The sequence below is a fragment of the Amphiura filiformis genome, chromosome 14 (assembly GCF_039555335.1).
Source record: "Amphiura filiformis chromosome 14, Afil_fr2py, whole genome shotgun sequence".
Classification (NCBI taxonomy): domain Eukaryota; kingdom Metazoa; phylum Echinodermata; class Ophiuroidea; order Amphilepidida; family Amphiuridae; genus Amphiura; species Amphiura filiformis.
Genome location: NC_092641.1, coordinates 3,891,484 through 3,906,562, shown reverse-complemented (window position 1 = coordinate 3,906,562; position 15,079 = coordinate 3,891,484). Strand labels below are relative to the sequence as shown.

At 37.6% G+C, this 15,079-nt stretch overlaps 1 protein-coding gene across 1 annotated transcript; it reads right to left on the bottom strand.

The window, feature by feature from the left end:
• Positions 1–5,479: 5,479 nt before the first annotated feature.
• On the bottom strand, positions 5,480–14,351 carry LOC140169618 (uncharacterized). Its single transcript, XM_072192882.1, has 6 exons — positions 12,995–14,351; positions 10,285–10,477; positions 9,103–9,350; positions 8,041–8,214; positions 7,572–7,678; positions 5,480–7,255 (listed from the first exon to the last, which is right to left on the bottom strand). Exons 1-6 carry the CDS (start codon positions 14,242–14,244, stop codon positions 7,026–7,028), a joined length of 2,202 nt encoding a protein of 733 aa, XP_072048983.1. The 5' UTR covers positions 14,245–14,351; the 3' UTR covers positions 5,480–7,025.
• Positions 14,352–15,079: the final 728 nt, after the last annotated feature.

Genomic DNA, 15,079 nt, shown 5'->3' with positions numbered 1-15,079 from the left:
ATAACTAACCTCATATGGCAGCTATTCATTTTCCATACAGCATCCATTCTTCGTAACCATGAACGATATAAACCGATACAAAGATAATGAAGAGAACAAGAATATGACCAGGGTTCTTATTTCTGTTACCAGGGTAGAAAAACATACTTCCATTTACTGCATATAGGTGTATGCTGCTTTGAACTATGGCCATACCTACAAAACTAAATTAATCAAGGTGAGACCAGAAATACCTTTATGAAATTTATTGGTAGAAACACAAGAAGCAAAATAATTGAGGTTTGTATTTACTGTATTTTACCTGAGTCACATCACGGCATAATTCAATAAAAATGTTTTATCATAAAGCCGTTATTGTCGTGGTATATAGGCATTGGGGTTATATAATAAATACAATTTTCTAGGCATTGTTGAAATGGTGTCTTCAGAAAGGAAGCTTCTTTTCCTATTACTCAGATCTAATTTTTGAAACGGTTTGTTTGGAGATGAAAAATAATCATAGCTAGGCACACTGTTTATCCGCGTTCAAAAATGTCAATCATCACGACAAATCGGAATGAACCAGTTTCTGAGTTTGATTGACAGGTGACATACGCCGCGAACTAGTATCTTTATCTCTGTCTTTCCCAGCAAACACATAACGTTTTCGACATCATTCGCAAAAGGTTATAAATATTGGCCATAAAACGTTTAAATGTCGGGTTATATAAAGGGTATAAAACGTTTTCATAACACGCAAAAACATTTTTGATAATACTACAAATATTCAAGTGTTGACAAAATATTTGGCCAAAAATGTTTCAAAAATATTGTACAATAACATTTTAAGAACATTCAAAATATATTGTTGTAGTGTGCTTTCATACAAAAACATTTTGAAACATTTTCATGACCTTTATATAACCCGACATTTAATGTTATAAAAATGCTTTTACTAAAACCAAAACCCAAAATAGGCCTATACCCTGTTTAAAACGTTTTAAAAACGTTTTGTCTTTGCTAGGTTTTATCATTAGTATGCATTGGGTTATTCAGTTAAAATCCACACTACCCCTGTAGTAGATTTAGCTAAAGTCTTCCACAGAGGGAGTATGAGTTTTGAATAGAATAAACAGTTGGGTAACTTCCATTTGAAATACTCACTCCAGCTGTGGAAGATATAGGTAAAGCCATAATACAGGGGAAGTATGGGTTTCAAAATGATTAACCCCGACCAATTAGATTTGAAAAACATACTCCCCCTTTCAATGATAGTTCCAAAATCTTCCACAGGGGTATTTTATTTAATCTTTCTTTAACCAGGGTAGTCTGAATTACAGGGGTAGTCTGAATTTTAAATGGAACAGCTCATTGTACCTTAGACGTGACGACGAAATTAGCCTTGCATTATAAAGACACTACGATTTGGGCTAGGAAGACAACGTTTATTCCGTTTCATTACAGCCTGTATGATGACAGTGCACATTTTGCCGAACACTTACAGGGTGTATCAAAATGATTGGTACCCATCAATATCCAGTGTGTATGTACAAAACCGGCATATGAAAATGGAGTCAAGCATCCACCTTATTTGTGGATTTATGTTGTAAAAGGTCATACAAATATAAGTTGTAGTCATTTTAAGAGGATCTAATGTTGAATTTGGAAAAAGCAGACATTTCATTACACAACATAACTGATGGATACCAATCATTTTGATCACCGTGTATTTAACATACCCATTATTATTTTTGATTTTTATCAATGATATGCCAAATGTAATATCACATGGGAAAATATCTATGTACGCAGACGATACCACTCTGTCTGTCAGTGGTACTGATACTGATATTATTTCTAAAAAAGCTCACTGACGATCTTTCTGCAATTAAGGCATGGTTAAATGTAAACAAATTGTTTCTTAATACTGATAAGACAAATTTTATGCTCATTGGTAGTGAGCCTAAGTTACGTAATGATAAATGCTCTGCTTTTTCAGTTTCCATTGATGATTGTCAACTTGTAAGAGTTCATAGTGCCAAATGTCTTGGTGTAAAGATAGATTCTAAATTACTTTGGCACGATCATGTTAATTCAGTCATACAGAAATTATTTTGTAAAATAGGACTCTTGAGACGTCTAAAACATTTCTTGACGTTCGCACTCTTAATGTTTTATATAAGGCTCTTATCCAACCGCAGTTCGACTATTGCAGTGTAGTTTGGTTTGGTCGCTTCAATGAAGATGTACGTAAATTATGTGTTTTACAAAAGCGATGTGCTAGAATAATATTGCGTGCCAACTACCTTACGTCTTCTGATATAATGTTTCCTATATTAGGATGGGAATCACTTCCAACTCGTTATTTCAAATCACTGTTAATGTTTAAATGTCTTAACGATTTATCACCACAGTACCTTATCAACAGGTTTTCTTATGTACATGAAAAGCATAATGTGAACACCAGACAAGCTGCGTCCAATTTATTGGCTCTACTGCCTTGCACAAATGGTTATGACACTGGGTACTTTAAATCATCTTTTTCATACAGTGGGGTTGAGGATTGGAATAAATTGAGTAATGATGTAAGAAGTTCAATAAATGTGCAGACTTTCAAGCAAAGATTCAAGTCTTAAAAAATTATTGAGCATGTACTTGTTAATGATGTATTTCTACTTTACTTTGAAAATTGTATATATTTCTGTATTTTAATTTTGCATGCGTATTAGTCGGGGAGGAAGATATGATTCCTATGCACCATGATGTTATATTTCTCTGCTGGTTTCATACTTTCTGTCGCTTACCGCTGAGCGCCGTGACACTTCATCTTGCCGCTTACACTTTTCTGCAAGCGGAGCCAATATTGCTGCTCAACAACGCCAAAAATCGTATCCTGATCTCATACGTCATAGCGGTGTCGCTTCCGAGTTGACTTGCATTCAGCTCCTAGCGATCTGCCGCTTTGGGCAAAGCGATGGAGTGATCGATATATCATTGAATTTTTTTAATCCTCAAGGTGACTAGTAAATGATTTTTGTTGTTTCCAAAATCTAAAATTGTGCTTTGGCGGCCATTGTGGCGGCATATTGGATGTCGACGAAATTCAATTATTGACATAACTTTTGAACTTGGCATCACGTGACGATAAATTACCCAATTTGTTAGTGTAATGCAGGCGTGAGGAAACAGCATCGCCACTATCGCATTCCGTCCTGCAGATGGTACAGCCTACAGGAACCCAGCATTGCCTCTTCCAAAGAAGGAATGTACAAACATCCTACAAAAAGCCAACGACTGTCCTAATGAAAGAAGAACACAAACAAATAGTGTTCCCTCTTCAAATAGCAGAGACAGCTAAACATCCTGACATTACCATCTACTCTGAAAGGCCAAGAAGAGTAAATTATAATTGAACTCACTGTTCCAATGCAGGAGAACCTGCCCAATGCATATGCCATGAAAAAGTGCAAATATCAAGACCTTGTAGCTGAGCGCGAGAATAGAGGTTGGTGCACCCACTGCTTTCCAATTGAAGTAGGAAGCAGAGGCTTTTACAATGCCTCACTGAGCAAATGCCTTGCAGCGTTGGGAGTTCCAAGTGGGAATAGAAAAATCATCATGGACACAGCCTCCGCCTCCAAGACTGCACTCAGAGCTATAACCTTGGCGGAAACTGTTGCCACACCTGAGCATTAATTGGCCAACATCCTTCCCCGCTCCCCCATTAGCAATGTTGATTTGGACAAAATCGTCATCATTTCAACATTACAGTCTCCCAACATTGAAAAATGGGGGGTGGGGAAAGGGCGAGTGTAAGCTGAATGTACATTTGCAACTATTATACAAAATAATACGGAAATATCACATATTTGGCTCCGATTGCGTGATTTTAACACCAGAACGTGCAGATGTGGCAACGAATTTCCGCCAAGGTTGTAGCTACAATATTTGGTTATGCCGTCAAAACAAAGCATTCAACCAGGTGGACCTAACTTCACCAATAAAGCATTTGGAGCACTAACTGTATTAGTTCCATCTTGTGTTGGATGAATAGCAACAAACCTATGTTAAACACTGACAAGACTGAGATCTTAACCGTTGGTACGTCCTCTCGCATAAAACAAGTTGACAGAGAAGAAGATGATACCATCCAGATTTTGAATTCTGACATATCTTTCCAACAATCTGTTAAATACCTCGGTGTTCGGCTGGACCAAACGCTGTCCATGTCTGACCATATAAGTGATATATGTCCCTCTCTATTTTTATCCTTGAGACAACTTGGCACAATCCGGCCATATTTGTCTGAGAAAGCGAAGTCGTGTCTTGTTAACTCTCTTATCACGTCTCGTCTTGATTTTTTTAATTCCACTTTGGCTGGTATCACTTCTGATCAAATTCTCCGCCTCCAGAGGATCCAAAACTCTGCCGCCCGGCTCATTGTTAAAAAACGTAAATATGATCATATCACTCCCATACTTAATATTTATTTCTTAATTTAAACTAACGACTTGGTAAATATAGTGTGATGAATTCTCCGTATTAGAAATAAATTGCGCCATCTATCGGCTAAGCGATATAGCCCTAAAAGGGCCACTTCCGTCGACATCTTCTGTTGTTCCCCTTGCGATCGCTGTAATACATTGTGATGGCACTGATACATCTTGGTTTCACCGAATTTCCCCAGTGATTCCAAAACACTTGCAATCTGTATCAGCCCAGTCATTGATTGAAAAATAATATACATTTAAAATAGATTCGAGTCTGGCAATCTTGCCTAAAGAAATCATCAGACTACCAATTCCAAATGTTACGACCACAAATAGAATTTGCAGTTCTCGTAGTAACACGGCACCTCCAGGTTTAGATGTCGACAAATACCCATGATGCATTGCAATTTTTGGCAGATTTCTCTTAGTTGATTGGTGGCGCAACGAATTATGAATACCAAGAATTGTTGCATCAAATAAAGAAAATCCCCACAACATTGTAATAATAATATTTTGTTTGTAATCATGGGTTTTGTGGATGTTTTGTTCGAATGCAAAGCTGAGCTCATTAATGATGATGGATTTAGAGCTTTCGTTTACTAAAACCAGATCTCACACACGACTTGTCTTTGCTGCGTGAGAAGAATAGCAGGAGATATTGTAGTACCACAAATAATTTTATTGACACCATCTAGGTCACAGTAGAATTTCCAATGGTCACTGACATCTTTAAGAGTGTCTATGATTATGCGGAGAACAGAGTTATGGCGCCCAGTATACCGACCTTTGTCAAGCATAGAGGTAAAGAACATGATGAAGAGTCTCGTGATTTCCACATAAGTTACATTTGGTGTCAAGAAAAGCATTTAGCATAAATTTCATAACAATAGGGAGATTGTAAATAAATGATTTCCAAAGATAAAAAGTTTAATTAGATAATTAAAACGTTTAATTAACAATATTTCAATATACACAAAACTACACAACATATACATTATACCTGTATTAATCATAATATTAATTCATTTTGTAAAGAATATTATTTTAACAATATCATGCAATGATTCATTGTATACAGTTTCAATTCGCACACAGATTTAACGTGTTTTCATAATAATTGTTTAATCATGCGCGTAACTATGAGGAAAGTGAAGCTACTGTCACCTCCTTTTATCGCCCCAAGAAATACAAGCAAGGAAAAACAAAATCTAAAGGAAATAAAAATTCCTTTTAAAAAGGAATGGGGCGCCCAATGTGAGTTTGGACGTGATATAGTGAATTCCATGGCATGGTGTTTAGATTTGATATTATAATGATCTACTCAGGGAAGAGTAGAAGATGATCAAATGCAAATGTGTTTGATTGGGGAAGGTGTATCACAGGACTGTTTTGGATGAAATAAATTGAATTGGAATGAAGCTGTCGTGTCAATTTGCGATTATGTGGGGTGGGGAGTTCTGTTTTGGTTCATATTGTAGTGATGATATTGCTTGTACTTGCTAATACACTGAAAATCTAATAGAGATGAAGGATAAAAAAAACAATTACAGAACATTCATTCTTCATAAAAGTAGCTATGGGTATACAATGTTTTACAAAGATAAGAACGTTAATGTTTTGTACATGAACGTAACGTCTTTGATACATAGTTGTTAACACACTGAAAATCTGACTAGAGATTTACAATTTGATGATATCCAAAAGAATACTTAGCATTGAAGAATTTTAAAAAAATTACAGAACTTTCATTTGTTAACATATACGTAGCAATGATTAACAATGTTGAAAATACAAACGTAACATCCTCGACACATCTAGGATCCGAATAATTTGTTGATTAATGCCATAAACAGTCACAAAAGATTTATGGTCTGATCATTTTATCATTTTAAGGGGACCCGATATTGCAATTGGAAGAACCAGACTTTTCAATAAACTGCTGGGTACCAAACTTTTTGATACAGCTTGTATAGTAATTTGTTCTAATTTCCATGCAAAAGAACTTGGCCAGTTGTTTCATCCTTGGTCACTACGTCACCATAATTTTCAATTATACCATGCAGATAGATAAGACCTTGGTAAGATAAGCATGTTATTGTTATGTACTATCACTATCTTGATCTTGATAAGATGCCTATTCATACACTGTGCCAAGGACAACTATACAACATACATTTGTACATTCATTGAATGACTTTGAAACTTTGGGTACAAAAACTCATACTCTGAAAGTTAGGTCAAATTTTGCACTATGATTGTTTATTTGAGGTTATTAGACTATGCCATTGGGATTAGGCCATTGTGGTCCATAGTGTTGGTCACCTTTACGGTAAATCCCATTGGCCTCTGTCTGTGAACCTCTGATGTCGTCAACTGGCGTCACGCCGATGCGCACAATCGTTACAAAAACATTTGTATTTCAATGCCGTGAGGTGCGCAGTAAGGATATGCGCAGAGGTATGATGAACTCAGGGTTCCAAACGCAAATGTTTATGAAACTTGCAGAAAAGGTGCATTTCTCAGGGGAGCATCACCCGTCACCCATATATTTTGTTTTCATTCCTGCTTACGCCTCTTAATATAATGAATCAAACCGCGCACTTGATTCGTGTTGACCATATTGCTAGGCGTTTCAAACGATTTTATATAGGCAACATCTTTTGAAATAGTGTCCTTTTTATCTTGCCCAACTTGCATTGATTTTGATAACGTTGCTGCGGCATGGGTGAGAAATCCAGGAGTGTAGTACCTTGTGGAATGAGAACCGATCTCCTTGGCTGGGAAACCTGAAAACAGACAAAGCAAATTATAAATGAGTCATATACATATTATACCCAATGCACATAGGATGAGTTATCATGAGATATATAAGACAAACAGTTTTATTTTGAAGGGTCGTTGGTCCAAACATATGTATTTCTTCTTCAACCCGGATTAGCCATTCAGTGAATATACAAGCAATCTCCTTGCTTCTCACATTCTACAAGTAATCCTCAGTTCTTCCATAAGATTCATTCGGAATAAAAAAACACTTCAAAATATGTCTTTGGATTGGTCGGATGGAACCCTAAAACTCGTCCCTTACTTAACATTCTCACTCACCAGTTTTCTGGCGGATATAGTTTGACACTTCTGGATGGGATATTGCATACGACACAAGCCTTGCTTCGTTTTCATTCCCGGTTTGAAATAGTGATTTCACGTAATCTCTGTGGATATGAAGTATTCAATATTAATATCGTTATGAGTTTGACTGACTGCCGAATATTGATTTGCCTTCTTGCTAAATAATTCATGTTACACGTGCATTCTCTTGAAAATAGCACTCCAACAAGATAACCTTCTAGTAGACGAGTCTATTCATTGTTATCTATTGATGATATAGATATCTAAGCAAATCCGATAATTTTCCATAATTTGTTGCTTTTGGTAAAACACAATACAGAGTCTGCCAAATCAATATTGAATTGAGTCACCGTTAACTAACAATGTATGCCACCCTATTCGCTCACAAAAGACTATCCTTGCTTCTTACACAAATAGGGCCTACATTTCTTAGGGTTGATGTTACCTTGCGTATTTGCTATCTTTCCCATTGCCAGTACTAAGTGCAGCCTTATGATGTTCAGTTCTTACAGTCATTGCCAAACCTTGTCCGGCTGATTTCGGATCAAGACATCCTTTAGCAGGGATGTGGTCTTGTTGAGTTTGTGGTATGTTTCTTTGATTTGGATCGTTTCTGCGGCTGACAATGAAATATAAAAAGAACAAGAAATTCAACCAAGTGACAATTTTTCTGGACAAACGCATGGCGCTTTTCCTTCAAAACACCAACTGGTTTTTAAAAGTTTTAAAAAGGTGACCTGCCCCCATTTCTTTTGTCACGGACGAGCGCGTCAGCTATGGGTCAGACCAGGGATATGTCTCATATCCCTGGTCAGACCCATTCATTAGCACACAAAAGAGGAGCTTTGTCGGAAATATGGTTAGGATTTTAAGGGATGAGGTCAGTCTTTTATAGGGAGAGGTAATTTTATTCAGAGGGGGGGGGGGCATGAATATACTGGGGGAAGATATTTATTACACCACAAATTAGGTCATAATTTGTGGAAACCAAATTCAGGGAGGAGGAATAATATGATCATGGGTTTGTGAAGTGTAATTTCAATATAGACTATAATAAAGCTAACAGCGAATTCCTTGTAAATAAAAATACATAACATAAATGTTGACCTGTTTTGAATAATTTGTTTTGGATATGCGTGTTCGGAGAGACAGAGAAAGACTCCCACAACGAGCGATGTGGGCGATAAACGCCCAAATAAAGGCCACGTAGTGTTCCCTTACATCAAAGGTACCTCCGAAGCTATTAGAAGGACATTTAGCAACTATGGTGTTAGCGTATTCTGCAAACCCACTCGCACACCAAGACAAATCATTGTGTCACACAAGGACAAGACAGATATGAAGGACATTAGTTCAAGTCTGTTATTAGGTCAAAGGTCAAGAAGATCGCGACTTGATATAGTCACTCACTCGCTGATGAAAGATGGATTACCATCTGAAAATTCCGCGGTAGGAATTATTTCTTTATGCTTGGATGAAAAGTTTTAATCAAAATAAAATAATTTACCTATTGTATTCATCTATACGACCAAGCTGTAAACTTTGTTCTTCCTCGCTCGGATTAGTCAATGTGCCACCGTTATCTTTGTAAGTATCGATACAAGCTTGTATGTCAGTTTCTAAACTTTGATAGGTCTTTTGCTTATAAATACTTTTCCCTCCTCTAGTTAAGAACAAACTCGAGTTGCTGTAAGCAAGACTGAATTGATGTTGACGTATGGCGGGCTCTCTCCATCTCCCTGGGTCTAACTTTATCTGAAAAGAGAGGTAGAAATAAAAATGGGTACAATCCCGGGGGTACAATGTATACATACATGTAAGGATCGCACGTTGGTAGATAAATAGGCGTCCGTTCACCATGTTCACTCTGTCGAAGGTTTGATATGTCGAATATTAAACAAGGGCGAGGGCAAGGTTTAGGGTGTAATAGTGTTAGGGCTAATGAGGAAAGTATAGGTTGATATGTATACCCACATCTTCAACTGTATATAGATGAATGTTTATAATTCGAGACCGAATTAAGATGACTTGTTCGCGGATAAGGCCAAACAATTGTTTGCTTCTCCTCCACCGACCGACCCAAAATTGGCCCAAATCAGGGTCGGCCCTTTAAAAACATTTTTTTGGTGTTTAGTTTATAATCTTAATGTCTAAATTTCATTTCAAACCCAACAACACTTTTCTTAAGAAGAAAATCATTACTGTAAACTCATTATAACATTTATAACTATCCATTCATGCATCAATGTTTCCAATAAACTTGGCGCCTTATGCCTGTATGTAGTCGTTCTATTTGAATGCGTATTGAAAGTCTTCAGTGAAATATTGATGTATCGTTGCACATGACCAATGTTCATTGCCTACAGGCTATACAGTAGTGAGTCATTAAAATAATTTCGACCGACTGACCCACCCCAAAAATTACACTGGAGGGCAAGCAAACAAATGTTTACTATAAATGCGTACTACGCAGGTCAGCAACCAATCACGCCGTGCTTTTGCCCTGACATCAGACGCAAACAAGTCTTTTTTAATTTTGTCTTCGATTATAATGAATACTAAAATGTGTTTATTAATAATTCGCGATCATAGAATACGTTAATGTTCCTAGAATATCAAAATAAACAAGTAATTAAAATAGAGTAAAAACAAAATCCCCAACACAAGCAGTAAATAATCAGTCCAATACCTGTTCACCGACTTGTCGTCGCAGATTATTGGGATTTGTTCCAGTTCCATGCGCAATGGCATCGAATAAACAGTTCTGATTGCTACCGTCACCTGTTTGTCCTTGTACAACATTGCCATGTTGATCCAGTCGCTGAAAATGACCGCTGTAGGAACTGACCTTTCCTGAACATTTCTCTAGGAATGATCTTTCTCTAGAAAGAGAATAAAACGAAGTTTCAACATGTTCAACATTCAAACAAATAAATACTCTCAATAAATCGAGCGTGTATCAACATTATACAGGTTGTCTCACAAAGAACTTAACCCACTGATGGTGAAAATATTTATGCAAACGGTGAAATCTATGAGGTAGTTGAAAACATTTTAGTTCAATCGGTGGTTATTTACAGAATATCTGCTTCATGAAACAAAGGAATCAAATATCGACTTCGCGCTATTTCTGCATTCAACAAGGTGATCTTATCTAGGTAATAACGCTTCATAAATAAATCAGGCGGTCGAATTATTGTTTCTTTTGTTATTGTCTTTTTCCTTTTTCTTTGCGTAGAAATTAATGAACTTCACTTTAATTTTACTCGCTATAGAATGTTTACTGATTTTGTAATGTATGGTAGTCTCTAACATTATAACCTTCAGCAATGTCACCATACAAATAGCTGCCCCGTATAACCAGTAGACTTCTTGTAAGCTATTGCACCAAACAAACTGCAAACTAAAATATGAATATTGACCGAGGTATTACAAGGAGTATCACCTCTGTGTGTGGGGAAATATTTTTTTATTCTTCACTTTTTTTCTCCTTCATTTGACAAAACCCTGGGGTCATACCTTCGAGGCAATTTGTCATTTTCATTATGTCCATACCAAAATGTGACCGAAAGGTTACTCAGTTAGCAAATAAGATGCACTCCTATAGACTGCACTCTTATTGGTCTATTCCACACTTTTAATTCCAGTTTAAATACATACACCCCCCTATGGAAGACATGACCTTAATCTCCCATACAGGGAGTGTAGATTTCAAATGGAGTCACCCATTCAGGTAACCCCCATTTGAAATTCACACTCCCTGTGTGGAAGCTTTAAGGTCATGTCTGTCATAGGGGGTGCATAGATTTCAACTGGAATAGCCCATTTCATTTTGTCAAAATACGCACAGTTCTCAAACTGGTCTATGGTCGTGTAATACAATCAGTTGGTTTATAGCAATCTGCAATTCGTCACTTTAAGGGAACCACGACGGTTATTATATTGTTCGGCAATGTCGTATTTTTTTACCCGTGAGCCATAAACTAACAAGCCTCAGCACACTTTACAGGAATTCGCTGAGGACTGTGGCCCAAGACACATCATATTAATCATTAAGCAAACTATAAGTGATTTGCAGCTAAGGAGTGCGCCCCATTATTCCACAACCATTAAGGTATAGGACATTTTTGTTTGTGCTATACCCCCTGAATAAAACACATTTTTAAAATATGTTTTAAAATATGTTTTAAACGAACATTAAATTATGTTCGTATTAATAATGTTATGACAATTCTTCATTCTCTTCTTTTTTATGGGCATTTTAGTGTCTAAAATGGTCCAAAATGAGGGTTTTCAAATATGTAAAATAAAAAGGCCAATTTAGTTCGGATGTAAAATTCACACAGTGCTTTTTGAGTGATTTAGAAAGATTCTTTTTTCAATCGGGGGCTATGTGGAATATGTTTTTATGGTTTCCTTGTACAATAAAATATAGGGTCGTTTCACAATAAAATGTCCAACTGAAACAAATACGCATGCCATATATATGCCACAATAAACGGTGAGCTCCCCGAGTTCTCGTACTGGTAATCGAGACAAAATAATAAGCAGTTACGTCATTGACCAGGGGAATTGCAAATTTGCTCAGTTATTAACGAGAACAAACGCCGGAACTTGAACTCGCATCGTCAAACACCAATACACTTGAGTCTAACACCTTACCTATTGAGCTAACTTGACTGCTGTTAAAAGCTGTGATGCTATTTCGTAAGCTTACCTATCACTGATCACGGGTAAAAGAAAAAGTGGTAATGGTGAATCCAACGGACGAGGATACAAAACACATCAAAGATCAATAAATGATACAAGAGGATACCTTGAATATGAACAACAGGAAAGAAAAAAAGCAAGGTACACCAACTTGGTGTGGGGAAACAAGTAAAATGCAGACGAGACAGTATGCAGTGGGACAAAAACAATGAAGACAAAAAAGAAACAAACAAAAAACAGGGAACCTGCAAAAGGATCAATGGTGATACAAAACTGCACTAGAACAAGTGATGAAAATCACTGTGCATATAAACAGACACAAACATCCAGAGTCGGCACAAAACAGGCAAAGTTCGATGGCCAAAACTTGCCAATTCCAGAGCCCACAAAAGTGTCAGGAAAACAGTACACTGGATATGATGAAAATTACTGTGTACATACATAGCAGTCAAACACCAAACAGACAAAAATCAACCGACGTTTCGAGCAGATAAACTGCTCTTCTTCAGGGACAAACAACAAAATATAAAGCAAACAACAAGAACTACATGCTGTAGTTCAAAAACAAATTCAAGTCAAAACTTGAAGGCAAGTTCAAATTGAAATAAGTAGCAAACAAAGACAGCAAACTCAGAGCAAAATAAGTTGATCACGGGTAGTATTAAACGATATTGTTTTAATGTTCTTACCCTTCTTTCGTCTGAGTCAAACGCAACCTGATTGGTTCTGTTCCAGGTTTTCCTTCGAACTGGTTTGATGTAACAAGCTTCCCTGTTTTCTCGTCAACTATGTCTATAATAATGCCTCGACCACCTTCGATTAGCCCACTTTGCACGAGTATGTTAAGATGGAGGTCATTAGCCGGATTCGATGGATCTGTAGCTTCTCTAACCAACTCATTGACTTGATTTACCTCTTCTTGACTAAATTTAGTTTGTGCGGGTTTTGAGTCTTCTGCGTCAACTTTCATTTCCCAACTATGGCTCTGATCTATAAGCTGCTGGTTGACGTCAGCTCTATCCAACGCATTAGCAGCCACTGTACCTAATTTTCCTGATACATATTGACAAGCATGTCTTTTGCTAATGGAAACCAACAAGTGGGTAATTTTGCCGGTAAACCCATCAGTCACTATCTCACACACAGATTCGTAGAGACGATCATGCAAGTCAGAATGCTGACCTTTCTGAAAGTCTGCGTTATTCTTTATGTTTGGGAGCTGAAAAACGTCCTCTATTTCTTTTGCTAACGCTGAAGCTACTTCGCCCTTCATGTAGTCAGCCGTAGGCCAGTCCTGAACAAGCTCAGTGACCAAACGTGTGTACTGATACATCTCGTTCCCAATTAAAATTACCTGAGCTAAATTACCACTTTTTTTCGAAGCAACAGCTGACATCAACCCCGTCCATCTGTCCATATGAAAGCCAATCTCATTAAACACAGGAAATTTGTTCAATACCTTACCAAGAGCTTTATCACACGTATATTTGACTAGATCGTTGAGTTTGTCCTTATCTAATTCTGAAGGATTGGTAGGCATATTTTGTTCGATCACTGCCCTCATTATTTCATTTAAAGGTCTTGAACGCTTCAAGTTTTCTTTGATGGTGTCATAAAAGTACTTTTTAAAAATGCGTTCCAGAATTGCAGTGGAAGCTTCGTCCCAAAGTAGTGACACACCTCTCATCACGATCTGTTTTCCTACTTCTTGCACTGCATACTTAGCAGCTGTCTTGAAGCCTGTTTTTATAGTAGCGTTTGTTGCGTTTTTTATTGCAAAATTAGTTGCCCTTATCCCACTAGCTGCTCCCTTTACTCCCTTCCATGTAGTCTTTGAGGCCCTTTTCAACGCGCTGAGTCCACTTGCTACTAGAGATATAGCCAAACTTATAGCCTTGGAAATTGCCCATTGAGCCCACGAAAAGGAGCCAGTGGCCATTCCAATTGTCCCTCAATTAAATCCGAAATACCTTCGCTAATCAGTCCTGTACCCAATGTTGCCGCAGCCCCAAGAGAGAATCCAATCACCAATACACCTGTTACTACTTGAAGTGCACCTAGTAAGAAGCACCATAATGCATTCCAACAAAACTTGAATTTTTTCTTCTTTTCCACTTTAAAGAAGTAGGTCATTCCCATGTCAGTCATCAGCATCATCTCGTCTTCCATGACGTCATCGGACACGTCTACCGCGAAGTTTAAGCCGACAGGCTCAACGCTGAAGGTAAATTCATCGTTTGACGCCCCTGGACAGGTTAGCTCCTGCTTTGCCATTTCTATAGCCTCAATCCATGCCTTTATGAAGCTACCACGAGCAGTTTGTTGTCTACTGAAATTTGTCTGTCCTTCATCTGATCCAAGGTGAGATTGTGAGTGACCTGCTGATGACGCTATTTGAATACATGACGTAACATTTGCCATTTCTGCTGTATACGCTTTTATGGCGTCTAATGTCTTGTCAAGGAGATCTAACGACTTCTGCCTGTACCCTCTTTTCTTCACTTTGATGGTTACATAGGCCTGGTTATATAAAGCAACAGCATTGTACACTTTCTCTGTGTCGATGAGTGTTTGCCATCGCTGAAGTACTCCATAACCATGCGTTGATTCTTGACCTCCCGCTAGAAGTGCCATTTTACTCATTGCGTTGCGACCATGGTCATAACAGTTGTCGGACTTTCCCCTTTGCGTCTCATCTATTTTCGTTTGAATGTCACGTTCCATGTCACGTTGCAAGTCTGAAAGCTCGATTCCATCGTCTTCTATTTTGGCAC

Excerpts from the sequence above, each read along its gene's own strand:
- LOC140169618 (XM_072192882.1), bottom strand. The coding sequence starts at position 14,244 with ATGGCCACTGGCTCCTTTTCGTGGGCTCAATGGGCAATTTCCAAGGCT. Across the intron at positions 9,351-10,284 it reads GACGACAAGTCGGTGAACAG|ATAAAGTTAGACCCAGGGAG; the intron begins GTATTGGACTGA and ends CTCTCTTTTCAG. Across the intron at positions 7,256-7,571 it reads CTATATCCGCCAGAAAACTG|GTTTCCCAGCCAAGGAGATC; the intron begins GTGAGTGAGAAT and ends GTCTGTTTTCAG.